Here is a 24,846-nt window from a genome sequence, read left to right as displayed (position 1 = left end):
GCAGCTTTGCCTGCTGATGCTACGTAATCAATTCATTGAGAAAGACACTTCCCCAATTTGGTTATAATGTAACCTCTGTTCTTATAAGTTAGTTAACAGTGTTCCAAACACATCTCTTAATGGCCTCTGCCTACAGTGTACGCCTTATGGAGGAGAAGAATGCATCTATAACTACATGATCAGTGGATGAGACAGACTCAGCAATCACCGCTGATCTATGTTCTACCATCTCTGCCCACTGGGCTAGCCAAGCGAGGTGAGTGGGCCAATAAGATGCTTACATTAATCATGTTATTAATGATCCGTATTACCTGTGTGGTGCAACACAAAAGCTGTGTATAGCAATCGCAAAGTCTATAATCCAGGGGCCTCCTGATACACAACAAGGTCTGCAGTCTAATCAATCACTTGTTTTACAGATCAGTGACTCCAAAACACATCTGTGCTATCTTGACATGAATAAATCTACTCATTTATCCCTATAGCACTGTCTAAATGAGTCTACATTTTGTTCATATCATTTTCATCTAGCTCTGTGATGTTTTGTCATGTGAGGATGAAACTGAGTGCGGGGTTCATTTAGTTTTGTTCATTCTGCCTTTATAAATCTCATTTTGCTGTGTATGGATGTTCTACTGCCCTTTCCCTGGCTCCTTGGAGTATAACAGCACGGCGAGACATGATGTGTTCTATGGGAGAGGCCTCCTTTCAAAGTTATCCTCAACTGATGCCTTAATGAAATGCCTTTTTCACACCTATCTGCATTTTAATGGGATTTTGATTCATTGTTCTACAAAATATTACCTTGCCAGACATTGCCTTGGCAAAGTTGCAGCATAAACAATGTCCTCAACAGGACATTTTGAGCAGCAGTCCTTCTCAACTACAAACCCAAAGGCAAATGTTCATGTAATCGCACAAATATATACAGCACTTTCAAGTTCATCTAATAATAGCATTTGCAATTTTTTTCAACACTTTCCTATTACCTCACTAATGGTGAATGGTGGGTGATAAACACTGTATTGAAACGGCAGGCACTGTTCAACCCCATCTCTGTAACAAGCAGTGGTCTATAGACTGCATTTTAAACAGCATCATACTCCTCCAAGTACTTACAACCCTGAATCAGGAAACGCTTGGACGATATGAATCATAAGAATGTGATATTAAAGTCTCGTAAACCCATATTCAGTAGCAAAAAGGACATAGACAACATATCAAATGTTGAAAAGCTCTATCCCTTGTTTGCCAACATTTCTCTAGATTATTTGAATATTTGAATGTGATTAAGTACTGTAGATGATGAACTCCCCAAATTCTTCACAATTTAGTATTAAAGTATTAAAATGACATTGTTTCATCATTTGTCCACACAGGTTTACACAGAGTGATTAAACCCCTACATCTTTTCTTCTAAGAGACTCTGCCTCTCTGGGATACTCTTTTTCATAGCCAATCATGTTGTTACCCTAATTAGTTGTGAAACATTCCTTTGAATCAAATTCAAAATTAAGATATATTTTCCATGAAAAAGTCAATTTTGTCATTTTCAACATTTTCATCTGTGTCTTTTTTGCAACTAAATATGAGTTCACGAGATTTGCACATCTCACATTCTATTTTATATGCATTTTACACAACGTCCCAACTTTTTCTGATTTAGGGTTGTGGCTGTGTGCTTCTTCCAAATCATACCCTAGCGACACTGCTGCTGGGTAGAAAGCACAGGGACAACTTACAGTGTTCCAACTGTCTCTGAATAGCTCAACACAATGGCTTCTGCCTATACAGCTATACTCTCTGTGAAAGAAAATGTATATATAACCACACAATCAGTCAACAAGGAAGGTTCAGCAATCACAGCTGTGAGAGTGCTGTCTGAATAGGTCCAATTGACTCTGGTCCCCAACTAGTTATTTACTCCTGATCAGTGATGGTGTGCCACACCACTTTGCCCTCTCTAATGGCAGCCGCAGCACCTATAAGACAAACCTGAGTTGCCAGGTAATGTGCGTGATCGCCCAGTCAGCCCACATCCACCATGGCACCGCCCGTAGCCGTGCCCTTCCCCCACCTCAGACGGCGCAGTGTCTCCTGTGACTCCTGACGCGCCCAACGCAGGGCTCCTTGCCACCGGCGCCGCGTATTTATGACTGCAGTGGGCCGTACACAAGGACATGACAGAATGCTAATACTGTCATCCTTTCAGTCCCACACATTAAGATTTATCTCAAAGGACCCGTCAGCACAGGAATGTAATTCATACCCCCCCACCTTCCCCCCGCCCCCCCCACCAAAAAAAAAAGGCGATTACAGTGACAGGCGGACAAGAAAAGAGGAGAAGCCTTCAGCAGGCAGCTCGAGGTAAATCAATGGTGTGTGCCAACCCCCCTTGTCACCCGGAGGAGACAGACAGCAAGTCACGGCCATAATCCTCACGCAAATTGAGCGTGTCCCTCGCAGCATTTAGGTGTATCTGCTTCCATCCCGTCGATTTTCTTCGAAGACGGAGAGATGAATGCACCTGGGTGGGAAACATGGAACGGCAGCGCCTTTAGGGCCGTTTTGCACCGCTGCTCGCGGAAGTAGATTACGCTAATGGTACATTGAGAGAGAGACTCGGATTTTTCTCAGTCTTAAATCGAATTGCTGCAACTCCATTTGGTTTTACATATGACTGAGCTTTTGGAGCTCTGTGGGGTCTCCACTGGAGCTGATATGATTTCCCAAAGTGCCACCGCGCTGATAAAGCGTCGCCAGGCCTCGGTACACTCAGCCAGCTGGAATAACAACTCAGCACAATCCTGAGAGGAGGAGAGAAGGGGAGGGGAGGGGGGGGGGGTAACTTAAAGAGAGGTGGGTTTCATGATCAACCATTGCATTATTCGGAAGGTGCCCGGGTAAATGTCCCACGAAAGTTGCTACATCAACACTTAAGTTCAGCTCAAATGACACCCCAGGGTCTCAAGACCTTACATGCCCTTAAAATGCTTTTTTTTTTTTTAAACCATCTACTTAATAAGATTTTCACATTCAATATTGAACAAATGGCACACATGCTAAATAACCCGGAACAACACTCTATCTACTCCAGCCTCGTGTGCGGCGTTTAGCCTCAAATTCCTGGCTTTTGTCTTGACAGCATTGTGAAGGCCGTCGGTGGTGGTGGTGGTGATCACACGCCGTACGGACGACTGGTTACACATGATACACTGTGCCGCTCTGCTCAGCAGCTCCGGAGGACGGTGGAGCGGCGAGGAGAAACTGCAGTCATCTTCTGCCAACACACAGATGCCGCGCCAGCCGCGCGCACAGCCCACACCCAGCCCCAGAGAATAGAGTCTGGAGCTTTGTTAAAGTATCCATAATGACTTCATTATTGCCATAACGACAGCAGTGGACCAAAAGCACTCAAGGGAGGCGCTGGAGATTTGCTTCAAAGCCCGTCTACAACAAAATGCATTGTAATAGAGGAGTCGGTGTAGTGCAACTATTCCCAAATACAATACTGTGTTGTACATCGAGACTGTAAAAAAAAGCAGACTCTCATTTGAAGCAATTTCTCTTCAAGTGCTCACAATGGGAATGCTTTTTTTTCTTTTTCACAAAAGTTTGTTGGAGTGAGCTGGCTTGCCAAATTACTTGGAATATTTAGTTGACAACATGCTCTGAACTATTCATTTGAGAAAACAGAAACTACTCTAAAAGAGAACAGACCAAAGGCCAGTATCACCAAGACACTAAAGTACAACCTCAGGCTGTTGATATCAGATTCTATCACCACAACGCTAATTGAAAGAGCATTTGTTTGTGTTTTGGATTAGGGTTGGACTACAGACCACATCCAAATGTTGGAAAGTCAAACTTTTAAATGTGAAAAGAACCCACAAGTACTTCATCAACTGTTAGTAAGTCCTAAGATGTTAAAATTGCTGCAGTAAGACCTGGTTAACAAATAGTCAGAGTGTACCGGACACGTACGCGGCACGCCGCGACGATGAAAAAAATAGAACTCCATTGTTTTCAATGGAGTAAAGTCCACTGGAAACGTCTGCCGCGCAGCAGCCGCACAGAGATAGAAAACTATTCTAAAGTCCTGCGCGTCAAGCCCAGACCGGCGAACACCGCTGAACGGCGTGTCCGGTGGGCGCCAGGCTTTATCTTAGTTCAAAACATAGGCCAACTGTTAGGCATCCCACGCATCACAGGCAGAGCTAAGTGGTTCTGGGAAATTGCAGGTGCCCAGGTTCTCCAGGGACCGTGGTCTGGATGAGTGCCCTGTGCGGGTATTGATGAGGACTGGAAAGTGGGGTGAACTGGGTACAGAAGACCAAACAGTAGAGTAGACGATCCCACCGTGCCCTCTGCATCAGCACTGAGGCCTCAAACGGGATGGATTACCTCGCCAATCGTTATCCTTCCACCACAAACACAGGCAACCAAAACAACTCTGTTTTGCTTTACTCCTTCTCTGCCCTGGACAGATCTCTCCTTTCGTTACCTCACAGTGGGGAGCGCTAGCATGGTAAGTAATATTAGCACAGAGTGTTGGAGGGGGGGGGGGGGGGGGGTGTACATGGTGTTCAGTTGACTAGGTCTGGAGAACAGGGACGTTGAGGTCCATTAGTTAGACTTCCTCAGACAGCTGAGAAGCCAGAACCTAGCTTTCCCAGGAGTTAGCAGATGCTGACTGATAAAAAATACATCAAAGTCAGCTCTATACGAAAAGCTCCTTGAGACATAAGTGCTGCTCATGGGAAATGCGCTCCATACTGGGTACTCTCTGTTCTCTCACATTTTAACGCCACTGGAACTTGATTCCAATAGATTAAATGGCTGACAGCCTACTGGTTTTCCTGGGCTTTGCAGACTGCTGGCCCTTTGCACCAGTATAAGTGAGAGGCGAGCTCTCAGCAACCCCCTTGGTGCTTAAAGACAAATTAAGCCATTGATTTCACTCTTTGTACTTCAGCTTCTATTGATTTGTCTGTGTGTCGTCTAAAATTACCCCCCTAACACTATGTCTGCTTTGAGAAACCCGACAATGGGTCTTTGCTGAGAGCAGCTGAGGGCTTTTGCACACACAAAACATCAAAAAGGCTCTTAAATGTGCACTTTAGGAAAAGGTATCAAATCCGCGGTGTAACTTACAGCATCTCGATGAAAGGCAAATTGCTGAATGTTTAATAACAATGTTGAATATGGCAGTGCTTGTTTTAGTTTTAAAATGTTCTAATATTCTAATATTCAATATGCATTTCAAATGTTTTTTTTGTCTGTCCAAAATTGCTTTTTTTCTTCAGTTGTAATACTAGAATAAGAATGAAATCAGAAATGTTTCCCTTCTGCTTTTCTTGTCAAACTCTACATATTTAGACTCCTTCTCCTACAGAGCTACCTCCTACCAGTTAGAATGGCCAAGAATATCAAGAGAGAGATGTCATCAAGCAGTTCCTATTTCCTATCACAGCACTCACACAAACCAAATTAGATACCAGACTCAAAATGATTTCTGTTGTTTCTGTCTGTTGATGATACCATTCATATCACTCAAGCTTGTGCACACACATACACACAGACACACAGACACACACACACACACACACACACAGCTGTACACATAAAGGGTGCTGAGCTCAAAACCATTGAGCTTCTCCTCATGAACCAGACACTGGATGACCGTCGCTGCAGCTGGATATGTGAAGTCAAGCCGTGAAATGATCTCCCCCAGGCAGGCAGGCAGGCAGGCAGGCAGGAGCCTCTGGTAGCTTGCAGGCCCACTCTGTGAGACCTTTGAGTCCAGGAGGGAGCCCAGTGGTGGTGTGTCAACCCACCCAGCAAGTTGCCGAGAGAGGAGGCCGAGAGGAGGCCCAGCACCCAGCACTGATTACCATGTGTGTCCTATTAGTGTGGCCACAGACTGACACCGAGACACAGCCCACGGGACAGGTGCTGGGCTGGGCATCTATATGACATACAGCAAGGGGAGGGGAAGGAGGGAGGGAGGCTTTGGCAGGCAGGGGACAGCATAAAAGACCCCCGAAAGTAAAAACACAGGCTGAAATAGTCACTGCTGTCACTGACAGGCTGTGGGGTAGTCCAGTGTTGCTGAGAGTTACCGTATCCTCACCTGCCACCGTGAGCGGTCAGGAAGAGCCTGTGAACACTGCAGGGGACCAAATTAAGGGCCCGATGTGGGAGCGGCGGGAGAGGAGGGGGTGAGGCGGCGTGCCACATCAGCAGGGCTACTTCTGGGGCCATAGAAGTTCTAACAAGGCCTGAGGCGGCGGTGAAAGTGAGACGTGTCAAGGTGCGCAGCGTGGTTGCCGAGGAGACGGAGGCCGAGCCTGAACGACTCAGCCTCTCCTCCGGAGGACAGGGTCCTGTTCTCCAGCTCCTCCTTTCATCCACGGCTGTCTGCTCACTGTTCCTCTTGCCACGGGCTTGCACAGAGTGTTTTGGCTGGTGATGGCTATTGATGTTTGCCTCCTGTTACATTTTCAGATGAAAAGTGTACCTTTCGCTCGTCAAATATAGTCAGATTGGACTGGGGCATATAATGTTTTATGAAATATGAAGCCATCAGTCTGAGACAAGCATGAAAACATATAAAGAATTCTGCAGCCAGAATGCTTAATGCCAGATCGTGCGATCAGAGTGATGCAGATTTTTGTTCCTCAGAGCTGTGAGGTTTGGTGGCTATTTGATAGATTTTAACGTCAATGATTGAATGTCTCAGTTTTATCAATATTGTGAGTGTTAACATATTATCTATTGTACTTTGTCACTGATTAGTAGTCTACTCTATATCTAATAAATGCTAAAACTAGTCATGTTACTATAGAATGCTGCATTTTGTTGTTTCCTTTGCTTTTTTAAACTGGCTCCCCTAATAATGTTAAACCATTTGCTCATGATCAACTTTTTTTCAGTATCAGTCATATTTTCCTAGCCTGCATGGGTAAACCCAGACAAACCTGTGAGCAAATTTGAGTTTGCTCTGTAGGTCTGTTTGGAAAGGATCCCATTGATAATCTGAATGCCCAATGTCTCTCTGGAATTGAGTAAACAACTGCATTTAAACCCTTGGTGTACAAGAAAGGTTTTATAAGAGTTTAAGGCACCAATTCACTGCTGGTGACACCTTAGAACGTTGTATTGCTGTCATCATCAGTTTAGCTCACCTCCAGCCCGCCTATATCAGATACACCGATTTGTGATTGGTTTCCCCCAAGAGGCAAAAGTAACGTGCATCCTTGCTCATTGCCAGTGTACCTTGCAGACACAATTCAAATTGTGCTTCAAATTGGATTTCCAGGGTACTATAGTGCTTCTCTTTGTTAGATATTTGTGAAATAAAACATTCATCAAGAGTGACATTAATGCTAGTTATATTTGCTGCAGAAACTCCACAGTTAATTTTCATATGACAAAGAGATATCTGCCACTGTTTGCCTCCCAGCACTCTCAGAGATGAGTATTATTAGCCAACTAACAGGGCTCAAGCTTGCCAACTGTTTCCCTCGTGATTTTGGCTCAAAGTTTTAAAGTGAGAACCAGAGAAGTTCACCGTCCAAGTTCAACACTGTTATCAGTTTTCCTTCCTCCAAGTGAATGTTTGTGTTGTGCAGAAACACTGTCACGGCGCTTCTGGATTGAGCAATTTGCACTTGACACGTCGCAAAGAGCTTCTGTCAGCCCAAGATTGATGACGGTTTGCATCAAAACCTCACGTCTCGCGAAGGCGCAGGGAAGCAACTGAGCTGGAAATAAAAGATTCACGGCGCACTGGATCTAAGCAGGGCCCGAACGGTATCTTATTTAGGTTGATCTGCATGCATTCGGTGAAAATAACATCCTGGAGGACGATTCTACCCATCAGGCCCACACTCAACAGGGTGGCATGACACACGTGGGTGGAGAGAGCCTGCCCGGTGGAGGTGGAGAGGAGGAGGAGGTGGAGAGGAGGTGGAGGTGGAGGAGGAGGAGGAGGAGGGAGGCTGGGCTGTAAGCTGCAGGCACCCCGGACTCATGTTCCGCTCGTGGGATGGAGAGCGCCTGCCCGGTGGATGGGGAGGTGGAGGAGGTGGAGGAGGAGGAGAGGAGGAGGGAGGCTGGGCTGTAAGCTGCAGGCACCCCGGACTCATGCTCGGCTCGTGGGATGCGGCGGACAGCGCTCCCCCGCTGTTCCCCTGGCAGGTGAGGCCTCATTATGCCCCCTGCATCCCTTCACCGCTCTCAGGCGCACTCGGGAGAGGGTAGGAGGAGAGAAGATGCACTGTCAGCTACGACTGCTCCTACACCTGCAGATCTGACAGGCAAACCTCCACCGCCAAGTCGGAGCCCTGAGGGGGATGATACTCGGGCCAGCTTTTTGAGCAATATATTGGTAGGCAACCACATCATTGGTTCCAAATGTTCTGATTGGATGATCGCGAAAATTTGCCAAGTGATGATTCAAGTTCTGCACAGAAAAAAGTGTTGCCCAAGATCAATGGTAATACGGAACATCGCACCATTGCTTGATTTGTGTCTCAACTTCATCATTACGGTGCGTGTCATCATGATCCACTATTTGAGAATGAAGGCACATCAAGCACTCTTCAATGTTGGATGGATGAATTGCGTTGCACTCATGTTTATTGTAGATATTCCTTGAAATTCCTTATTGATATTCCGAATCATTGCACATTTCTCACATCACATTTCTCAAGACGTGGCATCGATATCATGAACAAGTTCTTCAATGAAGACCATAATACTGTAGAAGGAAAGGAGGCTTTTGTTGATTTATAAATTTTGGATTTGCACAGCATAACTTGCATGAGAACAATGCCATCTGCCATTGCAAGTAATGAATGTATAGATGTGTATTTTGTAAACACACACTGTATAGATCTGTGCAGCACAGGAACTTATTCAGGTCCCCCAGACAATGTTCTCATCCATATGAGTGGTAATTGTTCTGTGGTTTCTTCTGTGGAGAACCGGTTCTCTTTATCCCTGTACATGACTGCAGCCTTGACCTTCTGCGTGTCAGATCTAGCATATGCAGAAATTGAACCGTTTGTCTGTGAGATTGATGGTTCGCTATGAAAGAATTGACACCTTGAGTGTATCTGACACGTGGACAGCTGGGTCGGAGCTCTCCATGGGAACGTAGATGTCGAAGCCATTAATTGGATGATGCTCATCCCTCAGCCACTGCGAGGCGGGATGGCAGAGCTGGATTATATACCAGGAGGGAGATCAAAGGGAAAAGGTGGAGGACGACACTTGAAGCCCATCTGTCTGCGGCTGCTCAGGAGTGGGGGAGAGATTGCGGAGCGCGGCGGCGGCTGCGGTGGTGGCGGCGGCGGCGGCTGACTGAGACCAGGTTGACGAGTGGAGCTGCTGGAGAGCCATGGGGACGCATGCTAATGGCCCTCATAAAGCCGAAGCCAATTTCCTCTCTAAACAGTTGGGGTGAGTGGGTCAACAGAGATGCGATCCCGGGAGCTTATTGGTTTTTCTATTGTTTTGATATTGCTCCAGCCAGGTGGGACAGGAGGGCGGGCCAGCATGGCAGGACTCCTTATGGGGGGGGGGGGGGGGGGGGGTCACGGCAGGACTCCTAAAGGCGGGGGGGGGGGTGGGGGCAGTGGTGTCACTGGGGGGGGGGGGGGGCAGCATGGCAGGACTCCTAATGGGGGGGGGGGGGCGGAGTGGTGTCACTGGGGGAGGGTTGGGGAGGAAGGTGAACTCCCATCACACAAGAGACCCAGGTATGGTTCCACACTGACCCAGCACTTAAAAGCTCAGCTGATGGGGGTGAAGACAGAAAGGGCACACGCTGTGCTCAGAGCAACCGCTCATTCACGTCATAGTGCTCTACTACAGTATATGGTGAAAATAGCTTTGAGTGGACTGGATGAGGGAGTGGAGGCTCCAGACTCAGACTCTACCCACACACACACGTCCTAGGTGAGCAGCAGGAGGAGGAGGAGGTGGCGTCCAGAGGCAAAGCTGCTTTGGCTGAGGCTGTGATATTGATGCCAGGATCACCACTGGCACTGAAACACCATCAGATCAAAGGAGCAGCGCAAAATAGCACTGGAAACTGTTCTTACTGTTTCTGTCTAGGAAGGTTCTTAAGATGATGATACACAAGGCAACTTTTTGAATAATGTTGCAGGGCAATGTTCCTACTGTATATATTGTGGACCTGGCATGTTCTCATTGATATTGGCCATTTTTTTCTAAAGAACTTTAATCATCAGTAGGCAAATGTCCGTGATCACTCCAAGTGAACACTTGGAACAGGTTATGTGTTCCATGGTGATAAGACAAGACTAAACTCTCTGATCAGATTTCATTCAGGTTCATCCCATAATTCCAATTGACATGTGTGCTAAGCTCAACAATGAATTAAAATGACATGCTCTCTGTTCCTTTGGCATACAGACTGGAGAACGCTTTGTTATTGGTCCTCTGAGAAGTCATGTGATCACAGGGAGAGCTGACATCCAGCTTCTACAATGTACCAAGAGATGAATATTGCTTTTACAAAGTAAGCAAAAACACTGTATTTTATGACACCTCTAACAAAAAGACACACATGAAGCATTGACATTATTGTCACAGCTAACTGATATCAAGGCGTTTCATCAAGTATTATGGTGTGCAATGCACAAGCTTATTTAGAAACAGAGCAATAAAAAAAGGCCATGCAATGAATGTAGGAAAACACCAATCACACACACACGCTCCTTTTGTGACTCATGACATTTGCAGTCAGATGGTGCCCTCAATTAATCAAATGTCAGCAGGAGAAACACAGAAGGCAGGCATCTGCCCGCACATCAGAGCAGGGACAGCTCTACAGCAGAAATAAATCCTATTGCAACTTCAAGGAGCTACAGCTAATCGCTTGGCTTGTGGAAGATATTCACTGTTTGGGTTTGTTGTCAGATCACAGTTTTTACAAACGGTGCGGAAAAAGGTGAAACCTTTTAGTTTTTGTCATTTCAAAGAGGCCCAAAGACAGGCTTCTTCAGCGGAGAAAAGATTGGTTTAATTGAGTGTAGAACTGATCAAAGACAGTATGCACAGCTACACTGGCATGCATTGGAAAAAGAAAGCAATATTATGCACAGGCTCGCCATCTTTTACCCCACCCCAAACAAACACACACACACACACACACACACACACACACACATACACACATTGCTATTGGCACATTGTAAGAAAACGAGAGGCTAAAAGATGTTAGACTCGATTAAAGGGCTCCAGCGTTCATCCTCTGCAGATGTTAAATATTCATGCTCTTCCTCGGCTTCGGATCTCCGCTCCGCTCGGGACGCTCCTCTCTCGGCACCGAGCTCCAGACCGCGCGGCGGAGAGAGAGCGCCATCCATATTCAGAGGATTTGCTCGCTGATCTGGAAGTGTTTCCCTCCAAGACCTCAAGCAGGGTGGGGAAATTTTGTGAGACGAAGCCCCACCTCAACACTGCTGCACCCTTCACCCTGCCATAGATTTTCTTACCAGTGATATGCAACGTTTCTGCTACAGGTGTGTCGATTGGGATCCATGTGTGCACTTACACAAGCCTCATACATCCACACAAATAGTCCCTCTCCTTTACATGCACACACACACACACACACACACACACACACACACACACACACACACACACAAACCAGACATTGTCATAAATCAATCCATGCCAAGAAACATACCCACATTAAACACTGTATACACAGAATACATTTAATGCAACTGCAGCATCGTGGTGAGAAGGGCATGTTTTATTGACTGAAAATAAGTTCAACCATGACTATGAATATACATTAGCATCCAGTAAAAAATCCTTTGAATGCATCCTATGAGTTCAAGGGTATTTAGCATCGGCCAGTATGTAAATCTCCACTAAACTCGGAGCCCTGTGTGTTGGGGGCCTCATGTGGATAAAGAGCACCCTCTGGTGTGTGCCACTGCTACTGCACGCTGCTCTGACAGCTCTGGCAGCTCACCGTTCATTACCCGTCTAAACCAAACCAACAGGCCCAACGGTCATTTAAATGTGCCTTTCAAACCATCATTCCTGCGCTGGTCTGAAGCCACCAGCACAACAACGTAGGACAAGCCCACGATAACACATTTTTCCTTCTGTCCTTGTGTTTGACCCGCCCGACCATATGTTTATCTGTCTTTCTGTCAGTCTAATAAATTGTCAAGATTCAAACAGGCAGCGAAGGCTGTGGCAAATAAATACTGGTATGAAAAGCACATATATCACAGCCCATGATAGATGAAACGCATTCTCCCTGGCCTTTACCTTGAAGGCACCTGCCAGTGCTGACACACACTTTTCCACAAAGAACAGAAAAGGTTGAATTATAGGTCCCGGTCAGCCATCACTGTCTGTAAAGAAATCACACCATGATATTCATTTCACAATTCTACACATACATATATTACCCAAACTCCATTTTCAAGTGGTATTTTTTCATTCAAAGCAAATGATTCACGTTCTACCTACATTGCCAAGACATGCCAATTAGTCGCTGCAATCTGTTCTGCAGACGCCAGTAAAGCTGTTGGGGACCAGGCCTTTGTGGTTCCTGCATAGTTTTCAAACATATAACCTTCTTACATCTATCATATTCAACACCTGCTAGTCAAGCCAGAAATCCACAACAAAACAAAACTCTGCTCGTCCCTCTCTTGTGACACTCCCAGTCCCACCCTGCGACTCTCTTTTGTTCTCTAAACCTGGGAGGCCCAATCACGATTTCTTCTCACAATTCTGTTTTGTTGAAAGCGGAAGCTTACTGAGAGAGGCCCCAAATAATACAAATGTAGAAACTCTGAAATATTTGCGTAATAATCTATTTTTTTTTCTTTTCTGTGTGATGGCCACCTCCAGCGGCTGGGCTCTGAGTGCTCTCTTTGGACAGGCAGCCCGCCGCACTGGAATAATTCAGACACCTCGGCTTCCTCCCTCGTCTGAGGAGGGACATGCGTATGTGAGGGGGTTAGCTGAGTGCCTCTTAACGGCGTGACATTTCACATTCTGTGCATTCACCGAGCCCTGGCTCTGACGAGTCCAACAGTTGTGTGCTTCTTCCCTTTCTAGCCGCTCTGTAATGAGTTTTCCAACAGAAATTGCAGTCGTTTGAAGAGCCATGTGCTGCTGGCGCTGGCCAAGTGTGTGAATTTTCATCTGTAGTTTATGAGCTTTGGGATAACAGCCATTCTTAATGATTGCCTGAGCACTCAGCCAGCTGCTTAAACTATCTCCTCTCTCAGACAAACACACACACTCTCTCACACACACACACACACACACACACACACACACACACACACACACACACACATACACACACACACTCTCTCTCTCTCTCTCTCACACACACACACACACACACACACACACACACACACACACACACACACACACACACATATATTTAAGATGTCGGGGCCATAATTGTCACTCCTTTCTCTTCTGATTACTTCCTGGATTCTGATAACGGTTATCACAAGAGGCCAGTGTGCTGGCTTGATTTGTTGTCAGTGAACTAAAAGTACGCTTAATATGCCTGACAGCAAATGCCTGGTCCCATGCATCTTAATGTGAACTTGAACAATGCTTATCCAGTTTATCACATGAAAGCACCTAGTGTGATTGAATTAAACAAAAGGTGACAAGGAACTAATCTGAAGGTGCTTCTATGAGGTGCTATGGCAGGGCAGCAGGGTGCATAGTCTCCATTCCACACAGTGTGCTTGGGGCTGTGTTCACTTTGCTGGGGCAGAGTTGAAGTGTAGACTAGCTGGTTCTGTGTGCTTGTGTAACAAACAATGATGCTTGTTTTTAGTATACTGACATTTCCGCGTAATTTATGTGCACACAAGTCAAGCATTAAAGCCAACCCTAACACAGCTATTAAGAGGATTTTCCTTTTTTATGCTGGCTATGGCATTTAGGTACAGCCGACTCACAAAAGAAATGATCTGATGGCTATTTGCTGCAATATCATTGCGTGACATATTAAATCCTTCTCTGTCTGAAGACTAAATGAATGTCCGCTCTCTGGTGAACAACACGCTGGAACCTTTGCTCGACTCACCTCAACTCACTGTACATTCCCACACTTACATGCACACACACACGACTCACATCACTTTGCGCACTCCTGACGTGGTGACGTATTAACAAAGAGTATTCTAGCCAACCATATCATATGTCCTATATGACAGTCAGTGGCTTGGCAATATTTACTGTTCCCTTGGATGGATTCCGCTTTTCAATTCACACATTTTCATTTTTCATACATGGCCTCACACCGTGGATTCATCCGTGCACACACACACAGCCCACCAGGAGTGACGAGTAGCCCTTAGAGCAGGTGTGTGTGTGTCTGCACCCGAGACCCTGAGTCAGTGGCCACTCAGTGACGGACACGGACACATAGACGTGTGACACTGAGAGAATGCACTCCTCCGTCAATGGCAGTCCAACTGCTGGCTCCCAACACACGGGTTTCCAACAGTGTCGTCGTCGCATTGATGGAGTGGATGAGTTTAAGCTACTGCCAAATGAGCGGCTCTATTGTAAATGCATGGTCAGCATGAATAAGAGAGATGGATTGGGAGGAAGGGGTAACACCCACATGAGAGTGAGGGTCTGGATCTGGAGCTGTGTACCAGTGTGTGTGTGTGTGTGTGTGTGTGTGTGTGCGTGCGTGCGTGTGTGTGTGTGTGCGTGTGTGAGAGACATTGGAGGAGAAAGATTAAAAGAATGAGAGCGACAGAAGGGAGAGAGCAGTAGAGAGAGGCGGAGGACGAGTATGAGGAAGTAGAGAGAGTGTGACAGCTAGAAGGGAGACACAAAGGCAGAGCTCGTGGGTGGGCTGGGAGGAGAGCAATCGTCACAAAAAATCAAACTCTCAGAAGCGACTCTCTCTCTCTTCCTCTTCCTCTCTCTCTCCCGCTCTCTCAAATCATATCTGGCAGTCCTCATTACCCGCCCAGATGCTTCACAGACACAGTCAGCTCAGCGGCCGGAGAGAAAAAAAAAAGTCAATTAGCCTCGAGAAAGGGATCAATGATGGCGATATGACCCTTTGTGCAGTCTAGGCGTGGTGGGGAAGAATGTAGGGAACCATCACAGCCAGGGAGGGAGTCTGGCAGTGATGGAAAAGCAGGGCGGAAGAGGAGTAGCCTGCTAACTAGCATTAGCTGCTAGTCAGGGAGGGGATTGCTTGGGATGGGGGGAGACTGGAAATGCAACTAAAGCTTAAGTATTGTGGCAGTTAATTAGCAAGGACATTATAATTATCTGTGAGATACAGAAAACCGAAAAAAATAGATTTCATTTTTGATATATTTCCTTTAGGATCCACCTAGTTCCCTTCTAATCATGACCGCCATGCAAGCGAAGCGATGGTCATGGTTTAGTCAGTTGTTTTCTTTTTTTCCAAGGAAGCTACATTGCTTTCACATTTTGTTTTGTACACTGGGCTCAAGGGGCCATCTCAACCCATCCCATAACCACTCATTTACGGTGTAGCACCACTGTTAGAAATGAAAAAGCAAACCTTCTAGGCTCTGTATAATCGCAGGTATCTTCGGCTGACGTGTTCAGAACTGCACAAAATAGACCAGTAGGATCACTATGATACCCTCTGAATGCATGCAGAGTTTCTTGGAATTCCGTTCATGCGGGGCCATATAATAAATTGATTTACAGTATGTTTACATTTAGTGACCTACCCCCCCACAGAAACACACACAGGCACATAAACCATACACCATAACTGGAGCATTTTATTAGAGGAAATGCTAATGTTTTCTAAATCATACAGCACAAAAGTCATTCATAGCCAATTATTTAAGACCTGTATGGGCTTCAGAGCCCCATTTTGAGAAGTAGGCTACTGCTCTAGTCTAGACAACAGCTTACAGTAGATTCAACACAGAAACAATCAGCATCACACATTGGTGAATATTTTGTCCATTTTATTGTCCATTTTATATTACAATTTCACAGAAATTCAAAGAGTGTTTGAGGTAGCACAGTTTCTGTAGCATTTTAAAGACAAGGCAATTACCTTAGTGAAACCAGACACCTGTAACCTATTTTGATAACAATGGTACAAATATGGGGAAACACTTCCATGGGTTTTTAAAAGAAACCATTTCATATTCAGTTCATCCAATCATTCATCTCCCTTGTGAAGCCCTAGCATACACTTGGAAGAGAAAAAAAACCCACACATTTGGAAAACACAGACTACAGTTACAATTTGTGATCTTTACATTCAGACTACCATTATAAAAAGACAAAAAAAGTCCATCATGAGACAGAAGCAGTGTAATGTTACCAAGAAATAATGGTGGACTTAACAATAGAGCATTACACCTGAATACAACAACTATTTACAAAAATCACAGAAGATATCAGGTACCTATACACAAAATGCACACTGCAGCAACAACAACAACAACAACAAAAACCTAAAAGAAAAAAGCTAAAATTGATGCATTAAAAAAGACAAAAAGAGACTCTGGGGCGGTTAATATCCATTGATGGGTGACCGTTTTCCTCATTGCCATAAAGTCTGACTGGCGAAATGTTCTTCTTTTGCTTCACAGCATGTTCTTCACTTTCTGTCATTAGACTTGGAGCGGCTGTAGAGGGCAATGCATCAAACAAACTCATAAATCCCAGGGATATTTGCCATGGGTGTGTCAATAGCCTCAGCTGTCCTGAGATGACTTAGATTAGAAAGTATGCAAAATAGCTGAGCCCTTAAAGGGAAAAAAACCTGTTTACTGTGCATTAGTCATCAGTTACTCATACTATGTGAAAGGGATGTTTGCAGCAGCAATAACTCTCAATGCCAAAGGCTATAACCTATAATGTGTTTTTAAGAGCGCTCCTAAGAAGATCTTAGCAAGGGCTTCTCAATGAATCTGGGGAACGTGTCCATTAACAGTGGAGCAGGTCAAAGAGCTTACCTGTATGATCCAGAGTGAGATCTAGATGATTTGTTGTTCCTGTCCCGTGACCGAGACCTCTCCCTCCTATGATCTCTGGAGGGGGACCTAAAACAGCACAACAGTCTTTAGATTCTCATTTAGGTCTTGCTGCTACATGAGCTTCAGAATCCACCATCTCCATGTGGCTTCAGAATCCACCAGCAGAGAAAGGTGAGCGCTCTTACCTGCTACGACTCCTGCTGAAGCTCCTTCTCCTAGGGGATCTGGGGGGCGAAGAGAGAAAAGAGGAAAGGGTGAGAAAGCGCAGAATTTTACCAGCCCAGACCTATGAGGGAATCGGATGAGTTGGGTTCAGATTTCAGTTTCCAGGCATTCATTACATAACATTTAGCTGACACTTTTTGTCCAAAGTGACTTACATACAGTATGTCAACTATATTACAAGGGATCACACCGTCCCCAGAGCAACTTGTGGTTAAGTGCCTTGCTCAAGGGCCCAACGGTGCAAGCCGGGAATTGAACCGACAACTTTCAAGCTACTGCACACCAGCCCTGCTCCTTAATCACTACATTGCCACTGCCCCACTGCCCCACTACCCCTCCCTGTCTCTCAGTCATCCCCACAGATTGTGTGTCTAGCACAGAAAGTTGTGAGTATAGGAACAATGGAGTGCATTATAGGGATTTAAGAGGCAAATGGGGCAGGTCTCTACGCCACATTATGCTGTTTCAGGATTTCTGAAGAGAGCACTGTAACAACTCACCATTTAGGCAAGTAAACCAGTTTCTATAAGTACCAATTTCACTGTGGGACCTATAGCCTACCACACCCAATAAATGAAATGGGCCCTAAAAATACCAGAAAAGTCAAAGTTACTCAATGAGCTGTCACAGAGCAATTCACCACACACATACCAAAGCACTCCCACGCCGTAAAGATCCCAACCCATGAACCAAATGACAAAGAAAAGCCCTCATCAGATCAGCTTCTCAAGAGTGGTCAAATGTCTTTGATGCTGCTTTGAAACCCATTTATTAGGCCTCATCTACACCTTCCATAAACCTGCTTGGAGGTATCAAAGCAATGTGTCAAGAGCTAATCTCCATCAAACTGAGATCTCAAAAACAGAACCAAAGAAAGGAAAACTAAAAATGATTTAAACCCAACCCTTTTCCTTGACATGAAATAGGGAGCACCTTTCTCTTCACTTTAAAACTGGAATCAGCAGTAAACCGTCTGAAGCAGGAAAAACTTACTAGTCTTTTGGTTTTCAACAAGAAAACAACAGAAACGACGAGGGGGAGGCAGACTGTCGGCTGGGAAGGCAGAATTGGCTGAATAGGACTGGCCAGAGGCTGCGAGATGATTAGTTGTCTGGTGGATGGGGGCTGGCTGTCGGCTTTTACTGGTTAGCCAAGGGCTGCTGCTGGCAGGTTGTAGTGTAGACATTTGGGAAGGTAAAATGCTGATCGGTCGGATATGTGTAGTGGGTCGCTGCCAATTGAGTTAAGGTCGGAGGAGAAGGAGGTTGGAGAAGGCCGAGAGTAGCATGCTCAGGAACCAATGGGCTGATGCGATCTGAAGGTTGGTACAGCAGCACCCGAGCTGATTGGGGCTCGCTGATCAGCAGTCACGCAATGCTTAAAGAGGACTAGTTGACTGGGACATTGGTGAGGTGAGGCTTGGTGGTGACTCTGCAACGGGGTTCATTTTTTAAATGTATTATTATAGATGGTAAATAAATAAAAACAACAAAAGCTAGTATTGAAACCAACCAAATCCATTACATTACAACCCCTCCCTTCCCAAAAATGCAGGGGAACAATTTAGATCTAAAGACGTGGGCTGTCAGCTGGTGACAGGGACTTGCTAAACTTTGTTAAATTTCTTTAAGAAATCAGAAAAGAAACATCAGTTTAACAACCACCCGGGCTACATTCATGGATGGTAACAAGGGTACATTTTCATGTCAGACCACAATGACATCAGTCACTGCAGTTTTGCATTTTCAACTGAATACATTTCAACAAAACCACATGACAATAGCTTGTAGTACAAGTTACGGACGGTCAATGGTTGCAAAAGGAGAGTTCAGTAATCAACTTGTGCAAAGTCCTCACAAGACAATGGTGATGAAGAGGCAGCATTGATTGCACAAACAGCTACTTTTATCCTTTCTTTAAAAAGGACATTTACAATGTAGATTTACATTGACATAGCAATGTTGCCCCCAAAGACTATGCTATATGCTACTCAGTTCTAAATGCATATTTCGGTTTAGTCTCAAAGCTCCCGAATTATGTTTTGGTCCCAAACAAAAATTTCACCTAAACGTCAACCCAAGATTGTTGTTAAGACTGGAGCGCCCTTGTAATGAACATTCCGATTGTTGTCACTACAGAATAGCCTTTGGTCTAAATGTTTGGGCTCGTAATGATGTGAATTATGTTTAATGATCAAAAATGACAGGGCAGGATAGTTGTTTAGCAAGCCCTACATGCTCACACACACTCTAGCCTATGTACGACACCATGAATGACTGAGTGACTGAATGCCTTAGAACACTGGTACTGTACAAGGCAGCATTACAGCATAAGAAGAGCAGGGGAAAATACAAGAGAGGATAAACTGGAGGCTAGGACAATAGGAAAAGGTTAATTATAACCCACAGACCAACATTGAGATTTAAGTCAGATAAGGGGCAGACAGGGTGCGGTCAGAGCAGTAGATAAAACAGAGTGGCGACACTCCCATAGACCTCCATAGGAAAAAATGGCAGCGCTTTTTCCAGGCTATTTCCTCGTTATGGGGCTTTTGGAACTGTTTACAGCCAATCTCTTGGTCACTAGTCAATGAGTTAATTGATTACACCTTCCAGCATCAGAAGTACATCCCACCCTCCTGCGACTCAGCCATTCAGCACAGGTTTTTTTGGAACTTTTGATTGTGGCGGCAACATCAAAGAGTGTCGCAACTCTCTCTTTCTATGGCTCTGGGTGCGGTTACCTGCGCCGGGCTGGCGGGCTTCGGCGACGGTAGTCATCGCGTGGGCGGCGAGTTTCAGGCAGTGGCGGAGGCCTGGTGTGGGAGCGCTTCTCACCGTTGGACAGCTCCACTCGCACCCGACAGCCGCACAGATTCCTGCAAATACACAAACATGATTACTATTACCAGATTACCCGGTAAGAATAAATGAGTTCAACTGACTAAAAAGTGACTTCATAGCCATGTTAGAAAACAGGTCCATACATTAGCATTATAGGCAAAACTGGAACCTGGTATCGGTGCATCAAAAGAGAAAAAAGCATACAAAATCAATAGATAAAAACAACCTCAACTCATATCCTCAGTCATAAATTTATGTTAGTGTTCAACACTTTACCTTCCATCACGTTCCCTCACAGCGTCTGTTGCATCTCTGGGGTCTTCAAATTCCACGAAGGCAAAGCCTGGTGGGCTCCTTGCCACCCAGACATTGCGGAGTGGACCATAGTGGCCAAAGGCCCTTTCCAGCTCTGTCTTATTGGCATTGTTCCCCAGGTTCCCCACGTACACCTTGCAGTCCAGAGGGCAATCTTTGTGCATGTTGGACTCTGACGACAAAACAACACAAGTGTGAGGCTTTGGCACAATTTTCTCCCTTTATCACTTGCACGATCCAGCCCCATTTCGTACGAAGTAAAAACAGTGTACCAGGGGTGGGGCCTAAAGCCCGATAACAAGCAGTTCTGGTTTGGTTTCAAATCATACGTGTAGTTGAAGCTGTCAAGAGGATAAAGGGATTCATGCTTTGCCAAGTTCGACTTGTTCAAAGGAAGAGCATTGTCATAATGCCAAAGGCAAAGGAGCATGAATGGAAACAAAAGCCTAAACGTTTAGACCTAGATATTTGAAATAACATGCGAGTGCTACGTCCCCTGAAGGAAGAACCAGCAAACAACTTAGATGAAGTTAAGGAATCCCCTTAAGGCAATAGGCCAAACCCATAAAAGCAACGCTTTTCGACCCAATGCCCTAAACTTTAGTCTGTGATTATCTAACACTTGCTGTTTCCCATGAACAAACTCTTGCAACAGAAAGGGGTGGAAGCGTGCAAAAGGTAGCAGTTCTAGTTCTTAGTATTTCTGCTATCTGTTTCTCACCTCCTGCCCTATTCATTTTCAGACAGGCGTGGACCACAGCAGGATGAATCTCGCAAGTGAGCACTAACCACTGAAATGCCCTAATGCAAGCTTAGTTTGCGCATTTGCAGTGCCATCTGAATGTTTGCTTTCATTTAGCTCAGGTGGGTTAATCAAGTACCATGCATGTTGCATTCATAATCAAGGTGCTTGATTTTACACACCTGTGGAAAGGGACCTGATGAAACCCATGACCTCTGAAGTTCGCCTACAAAAAAGCCACCATCTTTGCCCAAATAAGGAGATCCGGTATCTTGAGATTTTTTCTATGGGAAAATAACATGGGGATTTTCAATTATCGCACCTGTTAATCTCTCGCGAGGATGATGACATTGGAAATGCAGACATTTTTCACTACACAGTTTTGTCCACTGCCGTCTAGTGGATACTGTGATCTTCGGTAGGTGAAGACGGCACACTTTGATCTTTGCTACCCCAGAGCTAACTTACCATGCCACTTGCCATAGGCAGTTAGCTTCAATTAACTCCCGGATCTCCTTATATGGGCAAAGATGGCAGCTTTGGATCCTTTTTGTAGGCGAACTTCAGAGGTCTATAGACAAGAAATTGGAATTGCGTGCCAAGGCCTGCCAGTGTAAATGCAGCCTTAAGCCTACCTTACACTGACAGACTTTGACAAGATTTGGGAAATATTCTTGAAAGATTGTAGTATTTTGAGTAAAGCTTGAATGAGTGACATTAGTTAAAAGTTTGCCTACAAATAGGATCCAAAGCTGCCATCTTTGCCCATATAAGGAGATCCGGGAGTTAATTGAAGCTAACTGCCTATGGCAAGTGGCATGGTAAGTTAGCTCTGGGGTAGCAAAGATCAAAGTGTGCCGTCTTCACCTACCGAAGATCACAGTATCCACTAGACGGCAGTGGACAAAACTGTGTAGTGAAAAACGTCTGCATTTCCAATGTCATCATCCCCGCGAGAGATTAACAGGTGATCTTTGGTAGGTGAAGATGGCACACTTTGATCTTTGCTACCCCAATATGGACTATAGGTCGAAAATTGAATGAACAATTACTTATGGCCCTTTGGTTTCCCACAGGCTTGGTCGTTGTTGCCCCTAACACACTAGCATCCTGCTAATGAATGATGTCATTGACACGTTTGAAAGGCTTTTTAGAACAATTAAGGGACTTAAAAAATCTAATACTCAGCCGTGTGTATTTTGTTTGATCCCCCTTTTGCATGCAATATTCCGATTTCTACACAAAAAAATTATATCCAGAGAAAAGTGGATTTTAGGAGAAACTCCATTCACCTCCATTCATTCTCCACTTGCTCGCGATCGCCCTCTAGTTGCAGTACCATGCGGAAGTATTTAGGGAGTGGCGGTTCTCCCCCTATTAGACATTCTCTGTCTATTCCCAGGCTAGCTTACATGTATAGGTCAAATATATTTACATACAGTATGATTATAGGGAAGGCACTGAGTACATGGAATGAAAAGATCTTTCCATGTCAACACCTTTTTTCATGCAAGTTACATTATGAAGGGGCATTATGTAATTGTATGTTTGGTATGTTTGTTTCCCCTAAAGGGGCATTATGTAATGATGCTGTATATTATGGTATGTTTGTTTCTCCTAAAGGGGCATTATGTAATAATGGTATGTTTGTTTATCCTATACATGTCATATGGATGAAACAGTACTGTATGTGGGAAATATATTTTGTCCATATGCTCCATATGAAATTGCTGGTGCAAATAGTAGATGATGCCACAAATGGGAAATACATTATTGCCAAAAATATATACACATGCAATATCCAAACACATTTATGGACACATAGGCCAACTGATAAAATCACCACCATGCAGGGGTAAAGAATGATTCAAAATTCCACGCACAAGCACACATACACACACACACACACACACTCACAAAGAGCGTGAGAGAGCGCCACAAAAGACACCCAAATGCCCTCTGAGAGAAATTCATTTAGGAGTGCATGAAATAAGAACTTTCTCCGCTTGACTGACCACAGGGCAGAATCCAATCACTCTGGGCATTAGCATTAATAAGAAATTATGCAGATGGAATGACCTTTCCGCTCGCCACGGCTACTGGCACCGAGCGGCTACTCGCAGGCCAACTGAGAAGTCATTAAACAAACAAACGTATAAATACACGAGGAGAAATATCTCACCGCGGCAATGACAGACAGGTGGACTCTGAATGAATGGGGAATTGTCTTTGGGGCTCCTCAAAGGAAATAGTCAGAGAGTAAACAAAGGCATCTTCCACCTCAGAGAATTACTTTAAAAAAAAAAAAAAAAAGTAAATGGACGTTGAATTCCTCCACATGTCAAAGTGCAAAGTAAAATCAATGTCACTTCTGCAATCAAACAGTCTTTTCAATATTTATACCATATTACTGTTTTAGATAAGGTAATACAGTTTAAGGAAATGTAGCTAAGCTGCCCAGTTCATTTTTCTGCCTTTCAAAGAATCTCCTGCATTAATGGCTTGTGTTTGCTAAAGGCATTTTCCAGGAAGCTGACCATTGCTACATTTTAAAGTGCTATCACCTGAAGATTTGGGCCACAGGCTTAACCCAATTAAAAATATTCCAGAGTTTTTAGTAACTTCAAAGGTTGTGAATTATGCACCGGGCCCAAAGGCATGTGAACTCTCTGACAGGCAAATGATAAAGACTGAAAAAGACCCCCCACCACATCTCTCTCTCTCTCTCTCTCTCTCTCTCTCTCTCTCTCTCTCTCTCTCTCTCTCTCTTTCTCTCTCATTTTCTCTCTCTCTGTCTCTGTGTCTATGTATGATTCTTTTCGTCTCACTTTCAAACTGACAAACGTGCCATTTCACTTCATGAGTTTAGTTTTTTGGGGTTTGCTGGTCTCCTCATAGAGGAGTACAAACTGGCTCATTTTGCGTGTAGTTACAGTAAATTAAAATTCAACCAAACCAGTTAGTTTTGTTTGGAACATGAGAACATACTTTTAATGTAGCCTACATTCTATGTCCACAGGCTTTGTACACACATACACACACACACACACACACACACACACACACACACACACACACACACAAAAGTAAAGTTTCTGCGTGGTTGCCCATGTCAGTCACTGTAATGAGATGGGACATGTGGTAGGCTACTCTGATCCAGTCATGCCAGGGAGCGGCTCATCTGGGATTTCAGGTTTGCTTGCCTACAGGTCTCACGAGAAGCTCACACGCAGCAGCCTGGACGCAGTCTTTCATGACATGACATGTCAGTGTAGTGACGTTATATATTTGCATGCCAACATCATTCACTCCTGACTGATGTGACTATTCAACACATTGCACACCAGTCAACTTCTGTCCAACCGCTCAATTAAACTCATAACTGAATCAGGTTTTGCTCTTACAGCAGTTGCCCATAACAAAACGTGTTCCTGCAGAGGAGAGGTCCAGGTCTACCACACGCAACCTTCCACCATCAGCCCTTCACCCCCCCACCCCCCTCCCCCCCTCCTGTTCGTGCTCCCACAAGGACCCTCTGCACACCGCGGCAGCTCTCAGAGCCCTTATATTAGCATGAGACCATCAAACAGGCCAGCCAAGCATGGAATGAGCTCTGTAATACAAATTGTCACTGTTGCTTACGACATGTCCACCATGAAGCAAACATGACAGAGATTCA

At 44.9% G+C, this 24,846-nt stretch overlaps 1 protein-coding gene across 1 annotated transcript; it reads right to left on the bottom strand.

Annotated features, from left to right (window-relative positions):
• Nucleotides 1-16,002: 16,002 nt before the first annotated feature.
• LOC134076938 (serine/arginine-rich splicing factor 3-like) lies at nucleotides 16,003-21,286 on the bottom strand. Its single transcript, XM_062532246.1, has 6 exons — nucleotides 21,147-21,286; nucleotides 20,387-20,597; nucleotides 20,011-20,145; nucleotides 17,228-17,266; nucleotides 17,022-17,108; nucleotides 16,003-16,691 (listed from the first exon to the last, which is right to left on the bottom strand). Exons 1-6 carry the CDS (start codon nucleotides 21,160-21,162, stop codon nucleotides 16,664-16,666), a joined length of 516 nt encoding a protein of 171 aa, XP_062388230.1. The 5' UTR covers nucleotides 21,163-21,286; the 3' UTR covers nucleotides 16,003-16,663.
• Between the last annotated feature and the right edge of the window lie 3,560 nt (nucleotides 21,287-24,846).

The sequence above is a fragment of the Sardina pilchardus genome, chromosome 3, assembly GCF_963854185.1.
Source record: "Sardina pilchardus chromosome 3, fSarPil1.1, whole genome shotgun sequence".
Taxonomy (NCBI): Eukaryota; Metazoa; Chordata; class Actinopteri; order Clupeiformes; family Clupeidae; genus Sardina; species Sardina pilchardus.
Note: the sequence above shows the minus strand (reverse complement) of the source record. Positions and strands in the feature narration are given on the sequence as shown.

Bases quoted from the DNA above. Each gene is read 5' to 3' on its own strand.
- LOC134076938 (XM_062532246.1), bottom strand. The intron at 17,109-17,227 runs GTAAGAGCGCTC...GTGCTGTTTTAG, and splicing joins TTCAGCAGGAGTCGTAGCAG to GTCCCCCTCCAGAGATCATA. The intron at 16,692-17,021 runs GTAAGCTCTTTG...TGCCCTCTACAG, and splicing joins TCTCACTCTGGATCATACAG to CCGCTCCAAGTCTAATGACA.